This window comes from Coccinella septempunctata, chromosome 3, assembly GCF_907165205.1.
Source record: "Coccinella septempunctata chromosome 3, icCocSept1.1, whole genome shotgun sequence".
In the NCBI taxonomy this organism is placed as follows: domain Eukaryota; kingdom Metazoa; phylum Arthropoda; class Insecta; order Coleoptera; family Coccinellidae; genus Coccinella; species Coccinella septempunctata.
This window is the reverse complement of record NC_058191.1, coordinates 22,987,038-23,006,957: the sequence shown is the minus strand read 5'-3', so window position 1 is coordinate 23,006,957 and position 19,920 is coordinate 22,987,038. Positions and strand designations below refer to the sequence as shown.

Genomic DNA, 19,920 nt, shown 5'->3' with positions numbered 1-19,920 from the left:
GGTCATGAAAACTCAAGCAAAAAGCGGAGACAAACAATTACCCTTGCTAAGGCCCTGTTCTTGAATATATAAATAGCCTTCAAAGGTGAAGAAATTTTGCTGTAAGCAAAGGTCAGCTAGTCGAAAAACGCAATCTGCCAACTCGTTGGTAATCGATGACTTATAAAGGATCTCCTTAAAAACGTCTGTGGGACAGGGACCGACGTGAATTAGTTGCTAACGTCAAAAGAGGCCAACAAATTATCATCGCAAATGGTTTTATCTTTAATTTTGGAAATGAGATCCAAACTGTTATCGATACTATACTTGGACTTGAAGGTTATGTTAGAAACAAGAAACCTGTTCAAAAATTTGGCCAGCCTATAGGTAAGGCTGCCACAGAATGATACTACTGGTCTGATACAGCCCAGGTATGTTAAAAGACAGGTAAAAGGGATTTCAAATTTTAAGTAGGGTAGGACCCCGAGAGGCCAACTCATTGTTAAATCTAGTGTTAAATTTACTAACATATGATAAGGAAGACTTCTTGAAACCATTAGCCGTCAAAAACTCATGTACTTTATTTATGCAATCATCTTTATTCAAAATCACCATGCAGTTTTCTTTATCAGCCTTCGTAAAAAATTTCATTGTTAATAACTATTTTCTCCCTAATAACCTTCAAATTATGTAGCAAATTCTTAACCCAAGAAGGTACTTTTGTCGGCCCAATAGAGGTATTGGCAGGGAGAGGTTTCACTGTATATCGGTCAAATCTTTATTATTGAACTCTTTATTGCTTCAAAATAAGTTTCATACATTTTTACAGTAATGGTGCAAATGGTGGACATATCGCCATGCTATTACTTCTCTCTTCAATTGGAATGGTCCCATACCATGCAGTTGTAAAGGTTCGCAAAAATAATTTTTTTTTCTACAATTTGAATATCATCATTCTTCGGCCAAATCAAATTATTCAATTCTTCTTTCAGAAATTTGATTTTATATTTTTGGTCTTCTACTTTGCCTATGACACGATTCACATACCATTGTGGATTGGTATGTTTCTGACTAAACCAAGCAAGTGGTTCACCATTCATTAAAATAAATACCCTCATATAGATTTACGACTATCCACATCACCTGCAAAGCCGGAATCTGAATATCTTACGAATTCATTGCTCCCTCCATATTTTATACATAAATTCATGCTATCTTACAAATATCTTAATATTCTCCTAACTCCATTAACATGTTGATGTGATTATTCACATATCTTGACAATGAATCAACTGGATATGGAATATCAGGTCTAGATTCTGAATTCAGAAATAATAATGAACCTATCGCTTTTCAGTAGAGAAATTTTACATCAGTGACAACATTTTTTGATTTACATTTACATCAGCTGGGGTACCAACAGGATTACAATTGTTCATGTTGAATCTTTCCTCAAGATAAATAGTCTGATGAACAAAAATATTAGGAGTACAAATTAGTTTTCCGCATTTTTCTGTTAAAAAAATAGTAATTGGTAAAGAAGTATTGTCCATCTCTAGCAACTACTTTTTCCCATCTTTCAGACAGCGTTCGGATTACCAGTCCGAAGAACTCCTTATCTTTCAAGGCTATCCACGAATCAATCGAATTTTTGGTATCTTCATATGATGTGAACCGCTGCTCCGATAGAGCATGTGCCATTGTTGCGGAAGGTTCCTTGTTTTTTCTTCCCACAGCAGTGTCAAGTTCTCATCTTATCCCTAGTGACGTCTTGTACCCCTGAAGTCCTATGTTCTTGTGCCATCCCTGATTTTCATGTTTTAGTACGTGTAACTCGGCAAAGTCAGATTCTCCCTATTTCTTCCAAGTCCTAGCCTTATGTCTTCTGAATGTCAGGTTCTCTTCTCCGTGACAAGTTTTTTTTTCATCTCTGGTGGTGATGTCTAGCTGCTCTGAAGTGTTGGTCCTTCTTAACCACAGTGGTTACATATCTAAGTCGGGGTGTTTCACTCTGTTGTTTCTTGATTTTTTATGAAGTCATTATATGGTTAATCACTAACTAATATTAAACTTACTCAACTCAAGAATGAATGAAGGGTGCTTTCCTCTTCATCTTTATCTGTAAACCCAGATAAGGGACCCTGTACAGGTGCTATCTTTCCGGGTCAAAAGGCCCCTAGAATCTGCAATGGGCAGGGGTAGATTCACTTCTCCTGAAAGGACTGTCCCTGGGGAGTTCCTATTGCTACCCATAATGTTGATATGATGGAAAATCATTACTGATTAAAATGAATCAGTTTTGTTAATATTTGTCGTATTTTTGACCCAACTTCATTGGAGGTGTTATTTATGTGATGTAGACGAATTGTGTGATAATTTTTCAAGACCAGTTTGACCAGTTGTAGAAGATGGCCACAAAGAGGATCTTGATCTAAAATATGCTCAGCAAGATCTCTGAAAACATCACTGAAATCTATTTTTCTTAGGGACAAAGTCATCATTTTCATCATTATATTGGGCTCTGAGAACTTTTTATTGTTCTTATGATACTCTCAGCCGCAATACATATTTTTATTACATCTGGAGAAGGCCTACAGAGTCCACCCCTATTTTTCCTTCGTAGGAGTGCAGATGAAATATTTAAGGAAGTAAGTGATCTGGCACATATATCACAATCAATTTGTTTCATCACTTTTCTACTCACAAAACCAGCAATGTATCCTACAATGTCAGTATAATACATAGTGTTGGAGATTTCAATGAAAGGCACCATGTAATCAATATCTTCATCCTCAACATCTTCCAAATCCAAGTTATCTAATGAATTTCTACTGCAATAATTAGTTGCTGATGTTACATACATTTAATATACTTGTTTCATCTTGTGTCGAACAATTTGCAGTTTCTGAAGAATGTAACTCAGTATGAATCAGTACTTTTTATATGATCCTTCAAATTGTAGTGCAGTTGGATTTTTATTAAAACCTCCTTGAGATCTCATCAGTAAAAAAACATTTCTATGTGATCTTGGCTTAGTTTATATGTGCATAAAAACTTCAAAGTTTTTGATTTTATCAGATCATCGAATGAATTTCCAATACTGGTCAGACAAATTAATAATCCAAGGATGTCCGTTTTTCGTGGAGATGAAATTATCAGATTTCCTCTCTGGTCTTTGAGTGTACTCAAGTATTTTATTGAGGAAGCTATCGTTTCTTTTATTAAACTTTCATTAGAATTGCATAGTGGTTTCTTCATAATCACTTTAGTAAAAAAGTTTCTGCTGTTCAGAATATCGAATGTGCCGTTCATTTTTCTGCAGTAATTTACGAGTGCTTCACTTTCAGTAAACTATGGAAGACTTAAATCTTTATCGCAGTACTCTAGAGCATCAGCTACACTTGCACTGCTAATTTCACTCTCATCTTCTCCTTTTGGTAATTTAAGTGCCGATTCCGAATTTCAGTTGCTGCATGGAGACCAGATTCATTCTGCAGTGTAACCAACTCAGCAAAATAATTCCAACCAATTATGCGGTTAGATCCATCATAAAAAAATCCCCAGTCTCCTAATATGTTACGACACAACTTGACCATATGGCACTTCTGGATCCTTATCCAGAATAACATAAATCTTGTGCTTAGTAGAAGGATGAAGAAAATATGGTCTTATATTTGGCCAGCTCAGATCAACTCCTAAATGTGTGCACATACTCAGATTTGATGTCAGTCCATCGAAAGTGAGGGTCTTGATTATTACTCCTGTACTTTCCAACCTCTCACTTAGTTTGCTTTCTCCTCTGCACCTAAAGTATCTATTAGGAAATAAGCAATTGGAACTTTCGATTTGGCATTCAATGCAACTAGCATGACAATTTTTAGTTTAGGGGGATTATCACTATCCTGAATTCCCGTTCCAAAATTGATATATCCAACATTTCTTGTACCAGTCCATTCAACATGTTCCTTAATGGACATTTCATCCAACTTTTAATGCCTTTGTCTTTTCAATGTCCACCTTAATTTTCACAGCTTTTATTGCTTCCGATGTATATCCTGGTGATCCATCTACCGAACAACACCATTTTGACAAGGTCCTTGGGTGAGGGAGAGCATTTGTTCCAAAAGTTCTTCTAATGTAGTTGTAGGCTGAGTTTGAGTAGACGTTGGGAGTTAGGGCAAAACTTCTCAATTTTGGAGGAAATTTTCCACTTCCCTTCAATTGCCTAGATAGAAGTTGTTTTTCAGCTTCATCAACACATAAAATACATGTACATGTATAAAATACATGTACAGGGTGGGCAAAAAATTCGTTGTCTACTGAGGGGATCTCGAGAACTATAGCAGCTAGAAGAAAACGGACGACACATTCTCGAGCTCTTTTTTCTTGACTAATCCAAAACTGAAAACAGATCCAGCCTAACGTTCATAGATTTTGAGTTATGAACGAAAATTGAGAAATTGTCATTTTCAATGAAGCTGAATAACTCTTTTATTTGAACTCGTATTCAAAATCCGTTGTTACATTCTACAGGCACTTTTTTATGAGGAATTCAAATATGATATTGTAAAATTTTTTGATCTAGTCATTTTCGAGATACGACAGTGATTTCTGATTTTTCAAATGTAAACTCAAGACGATGTTAGTGAATTGAATAAAAAGCAGAGAGATATGATGCACTCCGTGTCTTTTTGTAGTGATCAGATATCCTCGTTTCAGACTGTCATTAACAATGTAAACGATAAGTTGAATTTGATCGAAAAGTTAACTCAAGAAAACATCTCACTGAAGAGGGATGTACTCAACCTAACCAAAAGGATTGATACTTTGGAGCAACAGCTTAAATTGAACAACCTGGAAATTCTTGGTGTACCGGAAAAACAAAATGAGAACTTGCCGAACGTATTGCAGAAGATTTCCGAATTCATTGATTGTCCTATATCTCCTTCTGACGTTGAAACGTTGTTCAGGGCTAACAATAGTTCTGTTGTTGGAAAACCGAAACCAATCATTGTTAAATTCAATCGGAAAATCAAGAGAGATGAATTCTTGGCTGCATCTAGATTCAAACGGAAGTCGATCGGATCGTCACCTCCCGTACTTAAAATTGATAACATTTCCAACCAACTATTTATAAATGAACATCTGACGAGATTCAATAAGATGTTATTAAATAAAACGAAGGAATTGTCCAAATCACGCAATTACAAGTTCACCTGGGTTAGAGATGGTATTATTTATGCTAGAAAAGAGGATAAATCCAAGGTTATAAAAATTCTGACTGAAAGTGACTTGGACAAGATGATTTAGTTCAGTTTGGTAATTTTCGGTTATTGCGCTCAATCGTGACGGGTATTTCTATTCTGTACCAAAATGTGCGCGGTTTGAAATCCAAACTAGCCAATATTTACAAAAATTCCCTTAACTGTGATTATGATGTTATTTGTCTAACTGAAACGTGGCTCAACGGTGCGATAGCTGATAGTGAAGTTTTTTGCGATGCCTTTGAGGTATTTCGTCGCGATCGTGATGAGAGTAGCTCGACCAAGCGTGACGGAGGAGGAGTTTTGATCGCGGTTAATAAACATTTGTGTGCCATTCCGAGGTCCGAATGGATATCTGATGCTGAGGATCTATGGCTTACTGTGACAAGCAACTCATCCAGGTTCCATCTATGCTGTGTGTATCTCCCACCAGGTGACTTTTTGAGCTTACAAAATTTCTGTTCTAAATTGGAGGACATAATCAATGACCATCCAAATGATTCATTTGTAATTTGTGGTGATTTCAATCTGCCTTCTATTGAATGGCAATATGATAATGTGAATAGTAATTGTATCCCTCTTAATTTTACCGATGTTCATACAAATCATTTCGTAGATACTATGTCATATTGTGGCCTCTCACAGTTCAATCACTATCAAAATTGTTCTCATAATACATTAGATTTAGTTCTGAACAATGATTTTTCTGTTAGAGGATTGAAAATTTCTAAAGAACCTTTGGTGAATGAGGACAAGTTTCATAATACTTTAGAATTTGATTATGTTGGGCGGAAAGTGTTCAGTTTCCAAAAGGAAAGGCTAGCTAAGAAAAAATTTAATTATTCGAAAGCCGACTACGAGCTTATTTCCAACAAATTGGATGAGGTTGAGTGGGACGAGAGGTTTGGGGGTCTGAATACTGAGCAATGTGTTGATGTATTTTATAGAAAGGTTTTTGAATTGATCGAGATGTATGTACCTAAATCATCCTTTAACTCATCGAATTCACCTAGTTGGCTGAGTTACTCAACTTTTAAAGTAATAAAAGAGAAAAGGAGGATTCATAGAAAGTGGAAACGATTCAAAAACATCCTAGACTACCAAGAGTTCAAAGTATTGAGGAGTCGTTCAAAATTTCTAATTGAATCTGACTACAAAAAATATTTGGACTCTGTTGAGTCTTCGATAGGTTCCAATCCGAAACTGTTGTGGCAGTTTGCCAAAAATAAAAAAGGGGCTAAAGTTTCCATCACGGCAATAAAAGAAAAGAAAACGAACAGGGTCATTACAGATCATCAGGACATTGCAGAGGAGTTTTCTGACCACTTCGCTTCTGTCTTCAATCCGTCGAGTCTGATCAATCCTTCGTGCTTTGTTCACGAATACCAGTACGTTGAATCATTTTCTATACCGCCTCAAATCATTCTGAAGAAAATAAAAGATCTGCCAAATAAACCTCCTGGGCCAGATAATTTGCCCACATGTTTGCTCAAGAATTGCGCCTCTTCTTTTGTTACTCCTCTTCACAAGTTGTTCAACAAATCTTTAAGGGAAGGTTGCTTTCCCAAAATCTGGAAGACTGCCTTAATTGTGCCAATTCATAAATCTGGAAATAAACAACTTTTGGAGAACTATAGGCCTATATCAAAATTGTGCATCATCGCTAAAATTTTTGAGTCAATCATATATGACTTTTTATATAGTGAGGTTAAGAACATCATCAACGTTGAGCAGCATGGTTTTATGAGGGGTAGGTCTGTCGAAACCAACTTGTTTTTGTATACTGATTTTCTTCTCGAGCAGATGAACGCAGGTCTTCAGGTAGATACGGTCTATGCTGATTTCAGCAAGGCCTTTGACAAAATCGATCACACCATTTTAATTCGGAGGCTTGATGAGGTCGGCGTGCACGGTACTTTGCTGAGGTGGATTACTTCCTATATCAATGATAGACGCCAATCAGTTGTTATTGGTGATTATTGCTCTTCCTATAAAAATCTCACTTCTGGTGTACCACAGGGGTCTCATTTGGGACCCCTTCTCTTCAATATATACGTCAACAATATTGTAGACTGCTTCAGATTCACAAAGTTTCTGATGTACGCTGATGATCTGAAAATTTTCTGTGCCATTTCTAGCTTATCAGATTCTGTCAAGCTTCAAGAGGACTTGGATAGACTCTTCAAATATTGCCAAGAACACTCGCTCTTTCTCAACTTCAGTAAGTGTCGTTATATAACATTTTCTCGCAATAAAAACATTATTAAGACCCAATATAAAATAAACAATAATGCCTTGAGTGCAGTCTCTGTAATTAAGGATTTGGGTATATTCTATGATTCCAAACTCATTTTTGATCATCATATTAATTATGTATCCAAAAAGGCTCATAGAATGCTAGGTTTTATAATCAGAATATGTAAAAATTTTCATCAATGTAACTCTATAAGAGCTCTCTATGTAGCATATGTGCAAAGTGTCTTAACATTTGGTTCGGTCATCTGGAACCCATATTATAATATTTACATAAATAGGTTAGAAAATGTTCAAAATAAATTAATTAGGCACATAAATAAAAAATTTCATCACAATACTGTAAACAACAGGGGACAAATCATGAAGAAATTGAAATTGTTGAACCTTGCTGATCAGCGAATGATGAGGGATGTAAAGTTTGTTTACAAGATCATAAAAAATATTTCAGACTGTTGTGAACTTGTCAGTGTGATCTCCTTTAATGTGCCATCTTATAACACACGGAATAAGTTTGTATTTCATATACCCCAAAGTTTCACCAATTATCACCTGAATTCACCTTTGGTTAGATGCCTCAGGTCATATAACTCGTTGTCGGCCCTTGCATCTGTGGATGCTTTTTCACTATCACCAGAGAGTTTTTCGACTGGATTGAAACGATTTTTTATTAATCATAGTTAGGCTATGTAATGATGACTGTTTTTTTTTTGTTTGTGCATCCATTTATATTGTAGAAAAATTTTTATGTTTAATTTTCTCTTTTGCATCGTAATAACCTAAACTGTAATTATTAGTGAGTGCATATAATTGGGTTCGTCCTGTTTTGTACTCCTTTGAATAAATAAATAAATAAATAAATAAATAAATAAACTATAGTTGAAAGTCCTTTCATTCTGCTGCAATTTTTTTGCTGATTTCAAAAATGTATCATATGTCGCTATTCACATGAATATAACATAAGAAAAAAAATTCAATACTTTTTCCCGCTTTTCGATTCACTGTTGAATTTTTAGTAGGCTAGCGTAACCATAGCGACCGTTGAAAATGCATTATGGTTTGTGAACTCCACATAATCCTATGTGAACTCAACCTTGTGTGATAGGAATCACAGACTGCCGAATAATTATTTCTTTTATATATCGAGATCGATATCCTTTAAAAGAGAGTAAAAGACTTTCGTCTGACTATTAAAGGAGAAAATTTATTCAATTATCGTTTTTCAATTCATGAAAGAAACTTAAAGAGTCAGTAAAATAAATAAAATACTAAGGCTATTCATAATTATGATTTTTACAAAAGTAAGATGATGAAAAATAAGTACGTCTGTCCACGGTAGTATTCGAATTGAGAAACATCGTAAGATAAGCATGCCAAACATCGCGAGAACAAACGATGGCAAATTAATCATCGAAATATTTATTCAGCAATCCGTGATTTCAATCCTAAAGCCTCAGGTTCACAAAATATAATGCATATTCAACGGTTGCTATGGTTACGCCAGCCTACTAAAAATTTAACAGTGAATCGAAAAGCAGGAAAAAGTATTGAAATTTTTTTTTATGTTATATTCATGTGAATAGCGACATATGATACATTTTTGAAATCAGCAAAAAAATTGCAGCAAAATGAGAGTATTTTCAACTATAGTTTACATTTGAAAAATCGGAAATCCCTGTCGTATCTCGAAAATGACTGGATGAAAAAATTTAATGATATCATATTCGAATTCTTCATAAAAAAGTGCCTGTAGAATGTAACAACGCATTTCGAATACGAGTTCAAATAAAAGAGTTATGCAGCTTCATTGAAAATGACAATTTTTCAATTTTCGTTCATAACTCAAAATCTATGAACGTTAGGCTGGATCTATTTTCAGTTTTGGATTAGTCAAGAAAAAAGAGCTCGAGAATGTGTTGTCCGTTTTCTTCTAGCTGCTATAGTTCTCGAGATCCCCTCAGTAGACAACGAATTTTGCCCACCCTGTACATACATGTATATATAATTTTATTTACTGCATAATACAAAATGTGGAAAATAAAGAGATTTCTGAAAAGTTCATCATGTAAACAAAAACAAGCAAACCATAACAAAAAAGCATAGCATAAACAAACAGAAACATGCATAACAAGGAACCAAATCCAGTAAAGATGTTGGTTGATATAATTCAGCCAATTATGAAAATTTTCTCGATGGTTTCCCATTTTTTTCTTACGTTATTAATTCCTATACAGATCCTTGATATTGGCCCCATCACATTTATAGTGTACGTTCTCATCAAGTTCAATGTAAGAGCAGCCATGTTATTGAAGTCATCTTGAGGATTCTGACCCCCAGGTTTCAGTGAGCTGGTCCCTACATCGCACTGTCCGATGAAATCTCCATCTTGGTACCAGCTTGTATATTCACCGAATCCCTGAGGGAACAATATCGTTTTTTCTACTGGAGGATTTATTCCAAATGCTCTTAAGAGGCTATAAGTGTAGGTCATCAATTGTATAAGTGATTTTGCGTCAACTGCAGCGAACATCGTCATCGAATCATCACTTGAACGCAGGCATTTTAGGGAGGTATTAGGGATTTCAACTCCAAGTATAGACCAACAGTAGTAAATGCTGCGTTGAGCATTCTCATTAGAAACCCAGGTGATGCTTTTAAATAGTCATCTGCGTCTATTTTGTTTTTTACCAACTTGAACCATTCTCTGTTATGCTCGTTCAAGTGTGTTTCTTTTGTCTCTGACCATGGAATACGTGTGTAGTGTGTATCGTTATCTAATATAAATCCTAAGCCCATATGTATCCTCTTTCGTAACATGAAAAAAAAATGTTAAATGGCAAATCTTCAAGAACATTTGTTCGTCCTCTGTTGTAGATTTTAGCTTGTTCTTGATTCTATACGAATTGTCGAATAAAACATAGTGTACTAGGTTGAACAGGCTTGGATTTAGGCACTCAGCACTCATTCCATTTTGTTGCATCCTCTGTCCCCTGTAATGCATACGCTTCTCCAGACACTGATATAAAGGTAACTTGCCCAAGTTCTGTTGCTATTTTGCGCTTCTTTAGTTCACCCCCGATTGCTATAGTAGATCCTGGTATCTTCTTAGATAAGTTTGAGTGATATTCTTCTATGATTTTTAACAACAAGCGCATGAGAATTGATGCTGATGCAATCGCTCTACTCTTTTCTTTGTCTCTTTCCTCATGTTTTATGTAGCTACAGAAACTACGAGTATAGTTATCCAGCCAGGAATGCATTTCCCTCCCTTTCAATGTCTTCTTGGCTACGAATGTTTTGTCTTTGTTAACCTTTCCCGTATATTTACGGCCTTATTATATTTGACAAGCTCCATTGTTTTAACATGTTTGATTTTGGCCGTTAGGGTTTAACACTCGTACAGTTCCATCCAGTAAATCAGGCACTCTAATATTGTTGTAGGGGCTTTGGATAAATTATCTCTATAAAGTTTTTAAAAGCTTTAGGGCATGTGATGTATTTCCTGGATGCTGGATCCCAAATTTGCCTTCCTCTACACAATTCATCAGCGTTCGTTGTTTTTAACACGTGAACTGTTTCCAGAGCAGATTTGTGTATAGGGTCAAATTGTGTCCTTAAGAACTTCTCAGTATATACACTCGCAGTGTGCGCATAGAATGTTCCTGTAACTCCTTGTTTGGGGTAATATTTTAGATCGTCTATTCTTGAATCTATAACTCCATGCCCCAAAATTTCTTTTTTACATTAGGATTTATGATCCTTTACGTACTCATAAGCCCTCTTTACTGTCCAGCAACATATGGAGCTGGTGTCCCGTACCCGTGTGGAGGTGGATTGGTGTACAAGTATGAAGTCCATTCGTTAATTGGGCGTCAAGAAAAGAATTGTTGGTGATAATTATCTTTGTGTCTTCGTCAATGTCTGTTATAGCTGTTAGGGCCACAAAGCTGTTAATTTTATGGTGTGATAAGATCTTAGTTTTAAAGGCTTCCATTTTACTTATAATTGATATCGTCGGTTACGGCTGCATTCGAGAAAAAAAAAGTAATGCAAATGGAAATAAATTTCAACGATTTTCCATTGTCCACTTTTTCTTCTACACTTTTATTATATCTGGTAGTTTGTCCTTCCAGTTTTCTTTCTCTTTTTCAAGGAGAAGAAAATAAACAATTGAATATTATATCAGAAGAGGCAATAAAGGAACCACTATGTCCTGAGAGAATTAAAAATGAAATAAAAGAATAATTACAAAAGTATAAGGGTATCATGATGAGTGGGAATGGAAAAACAAACTGCTCCCAACTCTTTCATAAATTGTCTGAATTTTCTTTTTCTTTCTTGTTCTTTTACCTGGATATAATTCAACGTACTTTGAAAAAATATCCAAAATCACTAAAATATGTCTATTTCCACTTTTGCTTGGTATCAGATCTTTCAGAAAATCAATTGCTACTAAATCTTCACTACTACTGCTCTCTGAAGAGAAGAGGTCGTGAACAATAACCCATAATGCAGCTTCGTCCATGGCACTGTTTTTTTTTTTAATTCTGATTATTTGGAGATTTCACAACAAATAATAACCTCACTCTTCAACCTCTTTGTGGATATAACCTTCTTCGAACGTGTCAAATTTTACAATTGACAAGTGGTCCGTAAATAAGAACCTAGTAACATGAAATATTGAAAACCAACGCTCTGGTAACTCCCGGTAACCAATTGTGTATATACCATAGATAAACTAATCCCCCTAGATGGCCAACGTACGTACTTAAGCCTGATCTCACCAGCCCTTTTCACACTTTCTGGACTGCACCAGTGCTCAGAAATGCTCGCAACAACAGCGGCAGCTGTTCCGCAAAAAGCACCTCGAGTTTGTCTAATTCATTGGAAATGCATTGCACATTCAATTGTAGGAGTCTCAATTTTTGCCTGAAATTATTGCTGGAAGGTTCACACTCATGCATCAATCCACGACAGCTGGCTGACGTCGCCCGAGAAAAAACCTGTTGACAGCAACACCCATTGGCCAAAACTCAGGATTCAGCACCGAGTCCAGAAATGCCATGGGCACTGTGACCTTGAAGGAAGAATATACCTCTGGCTGTTTGGAGTTAAGCTTCTCACAAGCGACATCCTGTACGTCATGCTGCTGGAAGTAATTTTGTAGTTCTCCCGAGGTCGTACCTGGGCTGAGTGTTGTTACGTGGATATGAGAAAATCGCCGTTTGGGAACCACACTAAGGCCCGGTACTTTCACCTTCGAATAAATTTTATTCACTGTCAATAAGTATCTGTCAAATAATTTCCTATCTGAAGGATACCTTATTTCGGTGCTTTCAGATGAAATTATTTGACAATAACAAATAATAACAATTCTGTGAAAATACGGTTTACTACTTTTCACTGATTAATGTAAAATAAGAGACCGCATTGTAGAAATTGTCATAATTCCAACTACAAAGCAATTATTTCGTGAAAATCACACAAAAAATAACCATACATGCAGAATCTTAAAAATTCAACCAATAATGACGTACCGACATTCGATCTATAACAAATAAAATCTGCATGCAATATCTGCAAGACTGCATTTTCACTTATCCTAAGAATAACACTTATTTATCGAATAAATTTAGTTATTCGCACGTGAAAGTACCGGGCCTTAGTGTAGTATCCGTTGTCAATGTTCCAACTAGAAGCCTTGTTGTTTCTTTTAGGCAACAATCGTGCTTTCGGAGGTGGAATAGTCGATACCTTGGAGTTTACGGGTATCTTGTTACTTTTATTGGATTTTTTGTTATTAGAAACAACTTTCCAAGAATAGGATTCCCGGTCATCCGAAGGTAGATCTCCTTCTGACTTGTCGGTTTGATTCACAGAATCCAAACAAGAATCACCTGGGGTATCGGAAACATACAATAACACCGATGAGGGCGGTGCGGCAGATGGGGATAAATCACAGGGATTTCCTCTTCTTTTAGATTTCTTGTGATGCTTATCAACTGGTTCCATGATAACGTTTTTAACATTCTTCATGGAACGTATTTCTTTAGTGAGTTCTTCAATTTGTTTATTCTGTGTAATATTGATAGTTTTCAACAGTTCAAATTCATTCATGCATTTATTAGAAACTTCGGCAATCATTTATTACTTCCCTCTTAATAACATAGTAATGGATTTTTGTGGGAATAGCTGCTAATACTTGACGAGAAAAATCATGAAAAATAGTATTTTATGTCCTAGACGGATTTATCATTGTATAATTTGGAAATGTTCTTGTTCTTATCCACAAATTTGTTGGTAAATCATTTCTATATGCCTCAATAATCTCTGAACAGTCTGGATAGTTATTAATATTTTTCATGATTCTTTTCATCAAATATCCAGCTACATAAGGGGTTGCCAAATCTCTTTCGATATGCGAATCTGTTGTCTCTTGCACTGCATAAACAGGTGGTGATACTTTTAACGCCGGTTGCGATTCTCCACTTTTTTTTTTGAATAAAATTTTTGAGATTATCAAGGGCGCTAGAAGTATCATCCTCCTCACAATTCGAATCTGGTGAATGTGACGACAAAAAATTATAATATTTATTTGGAGGGATTTGAGGGAGGAAATGAAGGATGAACAGGTGGGATTAACATTTCTCACCCCGTGGCTTCTTATTTGGGAAAAAAGTTCTCCAGGGGATCCTGATTAAAAACCCTTGCTGCGAACTTCTTTATTCCTTTTTTTTCTCAAAGAAGTTGAAATATATAAGAAGCCACGGATGGTGAATTTAAAATGTTTTAAGGAAGGAGTGATGATTGGATTGGAGGATGGGCTAGTTTTGAAAGACATAGACTCCAGGACTTGGAGGGATTCATTCCAGAAGTCTATGTGGGGAGATTTTTCTGTCACCACACCCACTAGGGGCTTTTGCAGAGGAGGATTCTCGTAACGGTCATTGATCATATCAAAAAGTTTATCCAAAAAAAAAGAGAGCATCAGCAGTTTGTGTCGCAGAGGGATCAAGGTAATACTTGGAATTAACTGGCTTGTCAGCACTTAATTTTGTCATCACTTAACTTTCATTTTTTTAAATCTTTCGGGGTACGACATGTTCCTCTGTCAATTTTGGCACAGTACTATACCTGTTTAGGCTGTCCACATTGTACATAGCCAGAATATGCGACCAAGAGGCAACTTTCGGAATGCCTTCTTGTCTAAAGTACAAATCTTTTGTCAAGAGAGCATTACGAATACCCTTGAGGAGATGAGGCGGATCATATAGATGAACAATTTCTTGTTCATCTATAATGTATCCTTGAAAAGTATTTTCAATCTCATTCCTCAAGCAATATTCGTTTGTTTCATGCAGCAGTCTATTTACTGCTGCAACATTAGTTGATCCTTGGTCAGATATAGTGGCCACAATGTGCAACCCTGTCAGACGAACATGTCGTACTACATCTTTGATGATTTTGACTAAATCAGTCGTTCCAGTCGAACTTTGACAAAAATAAAAGCTAAGTGGCTGCTTCCATGTACCGCGTATGCTCCTAATCATGAATACAAGGGCATGATCTGCCAATTCTGCTCTGCGATCACCACTGCCTATGTCCACTATTCCTTCCACATAATTTCTGGAAAAATTATATGAAAGACCAGGACTTAGAGCAACCTCATCAAACATCAGGATACAATATCTATCTAACCTTTTTTGTTTACCAACAGCATTTCTCAAACTGTCAAAAATTTGAGAATTGATGCCACACTCAAACGGAATATTACTGAGTAAATCCGTCAGAGTGCGTTTTGAAGGTGAACAGAATATTTTAGATAGATATCTATATCCTTTACCACTCTGTTTATATAATGAAAGGGCAAAAATTTTGTCATCAAGAGAGTATCGACGACCCCTTTTCTTTTGCTTTTGATTCAATTGTTGAGACATAAAAAAATTGAATGTTGTTCTGTTCATCTTGTTGAGGCATTCCAAATTGTTTGATTTCTTTAACATCATCACTTTTTCCTTCAAAGCAATGTTTTTGCACCTCAATCGACTCTCCTTTCTTCTCAAATATGTGAGTTGCCGGACCAGAAACATTTCCTCATTACTCATCGTCTTCTTTTGAGCTGAAATACTTCCAATTAGAAAAGTTTTCTTATAATAGCTGAGAGAACATACCTTTTCTCAAGGGAGTCATGGTAAATAATTTTACCTTCCTTTTAGGTACTACTGGAGATTCTGAAAATAATTCTCAAACATTATACTCCGAAAAACAATTACTATATTACTACTATATACCTTCTAGGATATCTTCCGGGTTAATTTCTCCTTCATTCTCTTCTATTGAAGGTTGAGATTCTGGAAATAATTTTCAATCATTATACTCAGAAAAACAATAACTATATTGCTACTATATACCTTCTGGGATATCTTCCAGGTTAATCTCTCCTTCAACCTTTTCTCTTGAAGGTTGAGATTCTGAAAAATAATGCCAAACATTACATTTGAAAAAACACTAATAAAGACTGTATACCTTCTGGAATATCTTCCCACTGTACTCCTTCAGAATCTTCCTGTCTTGAAGTATGAGATTCTGAAAAATCCAACAATTACAACAACTACAGTAATTTTTTTTTATAGGATGAGGAATCAGAGCCTTTGAATACTCCTGGAGTTGAAATTCCAGAACATACACAGGAGAATGTGAGTTATGTAACAATATTTCGAACTTTTAACTTAATTGCGTCAATATTACAAGTTGAAAGTGAAATATAAGCATTGAAGTAATAAACCAACATTCATTCATTGATTTTAGGTTCAGACAAACAAGACATGGGCATCATATAAACCATCAGATTTGTCACAAAAGCTAGGCTCTCCTTTGAGAAGGAGAACCTCAAGTGTTCCATCTCATTCTCGAGATGAAAATATGCCTGGTGAGAATATCGAGCAAATAATTTGGAAATTTTTTAAAGTCTCTTTAAATTTAGGTCCCTCAACAGTTCAGAAAACACCAAAAAAGACGACCTGCAATAGTTGTAAAGTCACTCACTTCCTCAGATGTAGCTGCAAAATATGACAAATTATTAGATTGCCGCCTAGAAATAGCTGCATATACAAAAAAGAGTTGGAGCAAAGAGTTCTACAAAATGCTGCTAAATATGAAAAGGAAATGTTGCTTGCAAATATTCAACTTGAGATTAAAAAAGAAAAGTTGAAAAGAATTAGGAGGTCTGATTATCTATAATAGAAAATAATGTATGATTATGAAAAAGCACATGTGTTGTAACGAAACTTTAGAATAAACGTGCATTTTTATATTTTTCAAATTTTTTTTTTATATTCAACACATAAAAATAATGGTATGTAATAGATATGGACAGACAGATCTACAAGTTTGAAAAATATTCATTGATCATTTGGTATTGGTAACTCTCTCATTTTCAACACCTTGCACAAGGACTTCTTGCATTTGATCCATAGTGATAAGGTTCTTCTTCATCAATGTCAAATGGCTGTGGAGTATCAGGTTCATGTATATCTCTAGCTATGTTGTGCAAGACTGCTGTAGCAGGAATGATAGCTAAAACTGTTTCTATTTTGAGTCGCAATCCATAAGCCAGAACAGGAAATCTTCGTTTCCATATCCCTATTGACCTTTCCACTGTGTTTCTTGTCCGAATAAGTGACTCATTGTACAGTGTTTGTGCTCTGTTTATAGGGTTACTCAATGGTGTCAGAAAATAACTTACTGAAGAAAAAAATAAATAATCATAGCTACATAACTTGTTTTTCAATTGCACTAGGAAGAATATCATCTCTACGTCAAGAATCTTCTGCTGATCTTGGTGGAGGATCACCTTCGTCGTTAGAAATGCCTTCAGTACTCAAAATAATAATAGCCAAATCTTGCTATGAAGTTGTATCATAAAGAAGGAATGCAATAATCACCTAGTAGCACACAATTTGGAAAAGATCCATGTTCAACTTTGCGGCGAATTCTGCAATTATTAAATATGGTATTATCATGGGCATAACCTGGCCATCTCGCAACAACATCCAAAAGTCCTAGAGAGGCATCACATATGACTTGAGTGTTTATAGAAAAATATCCTTTCCTATTCCTATATACTTCAGCATCATCACCCCCTGCAAATTATTATTACTATGAACAAAATACATATTTTTTAAATGTTTGTACACTATTTCAGAGAGTGATTTACCTGGTGACTGAATTTTAATATGAGTGCCATCAACAACACCGATCTCTCGAGGAAATGCAGCTCTGTCATAAAATTCTGTTTGCACTCGAAGTCTTTCTTCAAGTGTTGGCATTCTTACAAAGTTTCCATAAAGCTGAGCCAAAATTATAGAGACACGTTTCACTACTCGACTAGCTGTAGATTCATGCATACCCATGAAGTCTGCTACAGAAGCCAAATGCCCTGAACTAGCATAAAATCTAAGGGTTGTTAGCAGTTGATTTATTGGTGGAATACTATTGTTTCTTCAAGACATAAAAAGAAGTATAACCGGTAAAGTACATAGGTTTGAGTTTGTGATGGGGCATTCCGCTTGGTGTTACGCTGTTCAAATATTCTTCAGGAAAGTTTGCCACCTCGTCTTCATCACCCCAAGCCACGCTATCGTTACTGTGAATAACGAAGGTCTTTTCGGGAAACGATTCAAGAATTTTGTCATTGAGTAAATTACAATGAGAGAATATCTCGCTGTGTGAGTTGCTGTGGTGTCAGAGCGTGAAGCTGTCCGTAAATATCTCTACCAACATCAACCGTCCGACAACGATCTGGCAGATTGACAAAATCACCATCTTTTGTGTTCTTGTCTTTGACGACTTCGGTGTTGGTGATACCCCTGCCTAGATTTTCGAGCCATCAGATCTTAGAGCTAATTTGCTCTACACAACCAGAAGCTACTGGAAGCAGCTGTTTGACATCTCCTCCAAGAAGTATGCATTTACCTCCGAAAGGACGGGAATCTACACATACATCTCGAAGTAGATCGTCCACAACGTTTAGGACATAGCAAGCCAAATTTTCCTCAAGTCGTCAGCCTCCTGGGATTGTGCGTTATAGAGGAAGCTACATCAAGATGTAATAGCAACCTGAACGTCGAATGGACTGTCCTCCCGTTTCTGAAAAATAAGACAGCTATCCCAGTGAAGGCTACGGCAATAGTTGGTATATGCCGTTCTTCGCAATATTCCAGTAACGTGTTGTACAGATGTGTCTTTTCCGTACCACCAATGCCTTGGAGATAGAAAAATCTAGGCTGTGACTAGAGTCCCGACTCGGGACTCGTGTCCAGTCCCGAGTGACGTCATTAAATTCCGGACTGATATTCGGTCCCGATGCATTGCATTGGTGCTTTGAAATCATTGAGCAGTGAAAGGAGTAGCGAAAAACTAAATTTTCAGTACAAATCATAAGCCTATACCAATTCAAAGAGAAACAATGATTCATATTTCAATCGTGCATCTAGATATGAGTTGTTAAAGATACATATGTTGTTAAAGTATATTTTATTTTCAAATCATCACATTTATGAAGAGAAAAAAGAGCAATCTTGAAATGAAACATCTAAGGCGAACATTTTAAACACAACCACTTCCTTTACTTTTTTCGCTAAATTTTCATACACTTCAAATAAAAATACATTCTATTGGGATGCCGCAGCATAGTGTCGTTATTTCGTATAAAATATACTACATTTCAAAAATATATTTGTCAGCTTCCTTTCTCTATCACATTTTTTAGTCAAGAATGGCCGTAGGGAAGAGGTTCACTTCTGAATCAAAAATTACATCTGGATATTCCTTTGGATCAATTTACACTAACCAATTCCCAACTTTCTCACTATTTAGAATTGCATACTTGCTCCTTTCATTCTCAAATTGAAAGATAGTATTTTCTCCTGCCTTTTCAATCTTGATTTAGAAAAAGCCCACACTATTTTTTGATAACGTACCACTCCTTGAATTTTGTCTCAACAAGCGACCTGTTTGGTAATTGAGTCATTTGATTTCGTCAGTCGGGACTGGACACGGATCCCGAGTCGGGACTCTAGTCACAGCCAAAAATCTATCTACACCTAAAGCCGCTGACTCTACCACTGTTATGATTTTGTTGAACACATTGCGTTTTTCCCGGTTCAAACTCCCAAGACTTGAATCTGACGACTCTGTTCTCGAAGTCTCCTCGTCGTCGTTGATGATGGTGACGTTGACTCTCGAACTTGAGGTTTGGCATTGAGATAAACCTTTCTTCACGTAATCCTCTATCATGAATTATTGAACTGTTTCCAAAGTGAGAGTGGATCGCCGATAGAAGTACAGCATGTACTCGAATAATTTCCTCATGTTTTTACACCTAGAAAAAGAATATGTCTCATTCTCTGAATGTGCATGTAAT

The 19,920-nt window shown here is 36.0% G+C and overlaps 2 protein-coding genes across 4 annotated transcripts; one reads left to right on the top strand and one right to left on the bottom strand.

Moving 5' to 3' along the window:
• The first annotated feature begins 813 nt into the window (after positions 1 to 813).
• On the top strand, positions 814 to 16,812 carry LOC123309227. Of its 3 annotated transcripts, none has more exons than XM_044892214.1 (4): positions 814 to 890; positions 16,130 to 16,192; positions 16,305 to 16,425; positions 16,480 to 16,812. In XM_044892214.1, exons 1-4 carry the CDS (start codon positions 837 to 839, stop codon positions 16,566 to 16,568), a joined length of 327 nt encoding a protein of 108 aa, XP_044748149.1. In that variant the 5' UTR covers positions 814 to 836; the 3' UTR covers positions 16,569 to 16,812. The 3 variants fall into 3 exon arrangements, 2 of the variants coding, with proteins under 2 accessions (XP_044748149.1, XP_044748150.1); XM_044892215.1 differs by lacking the exon at positions 814 to 890 and adding an exon at positions 12,930 to 13,548; XR_006537248.1 differs by lacking the exon at positions 814 to 890 and adding an exon at positions 14,453 to 14,512.
• Positions 3,982 to 10,356, bottom strand: LOC123309226. Its single transcript, XM_044892213.1, has 2 exons — positions 9,712 to 10,356; positions 3,982 to 4,204 (listed from the first exon to the last, which is right to left on the bottom strand). The coding sequence occupies exons 1-2, from the start codon at positions 10,030 to 10,032 to the stop codon at positions 4,112 to 4,114; spliced, it is 414 nt and encodes a 137-aa protein (XP_044748148.1). The 5' UTR covers positions 10,033 to 10,356; the 3' UTR covers positions 3,982 to 4,111.
• Positions 16,813 to 19,920: the final 3,108 nt, after the last annotated feature.

Bases quoted from the DNA above. Each gene is read 5' to 3' on its own strand.
- LOC123309226 (XM_044892213.1), bottom strand. From the start codon at position 10,032: ATGACGATGTTCGCTGCAGTTGACGCAAAATCACTTATACAATTGATG. The intron at 4,205-9,711 runs GTAAGAAAAAAA...ACTTCTATCTAG, and splicing joins TCTGTATAGGAATTAATAAC to GCAATTGAAGGGAAGTGGAA.
- LOC123309227 (XM_044892214.1), top strand. From the start codon at position 837: ATGCTATTACTTCTCTCTTCAATTGGAATGGTCCCATACCATGCAGTT. The intron at 891-16,129 runs GTTCGCAAAAAT...TTTTTTTTATAG, and splicing joins CATACCATGCAGTTGTAAAG to GATGAGGAATCAGAGCCTTT. The intron at 16,193-16,304 runs GTGAGTTATGTA...CATTGATTTTAG, and splicing joins CAGAACATACACAGGAGAAT to GTTCAGACAAACAAGACATG.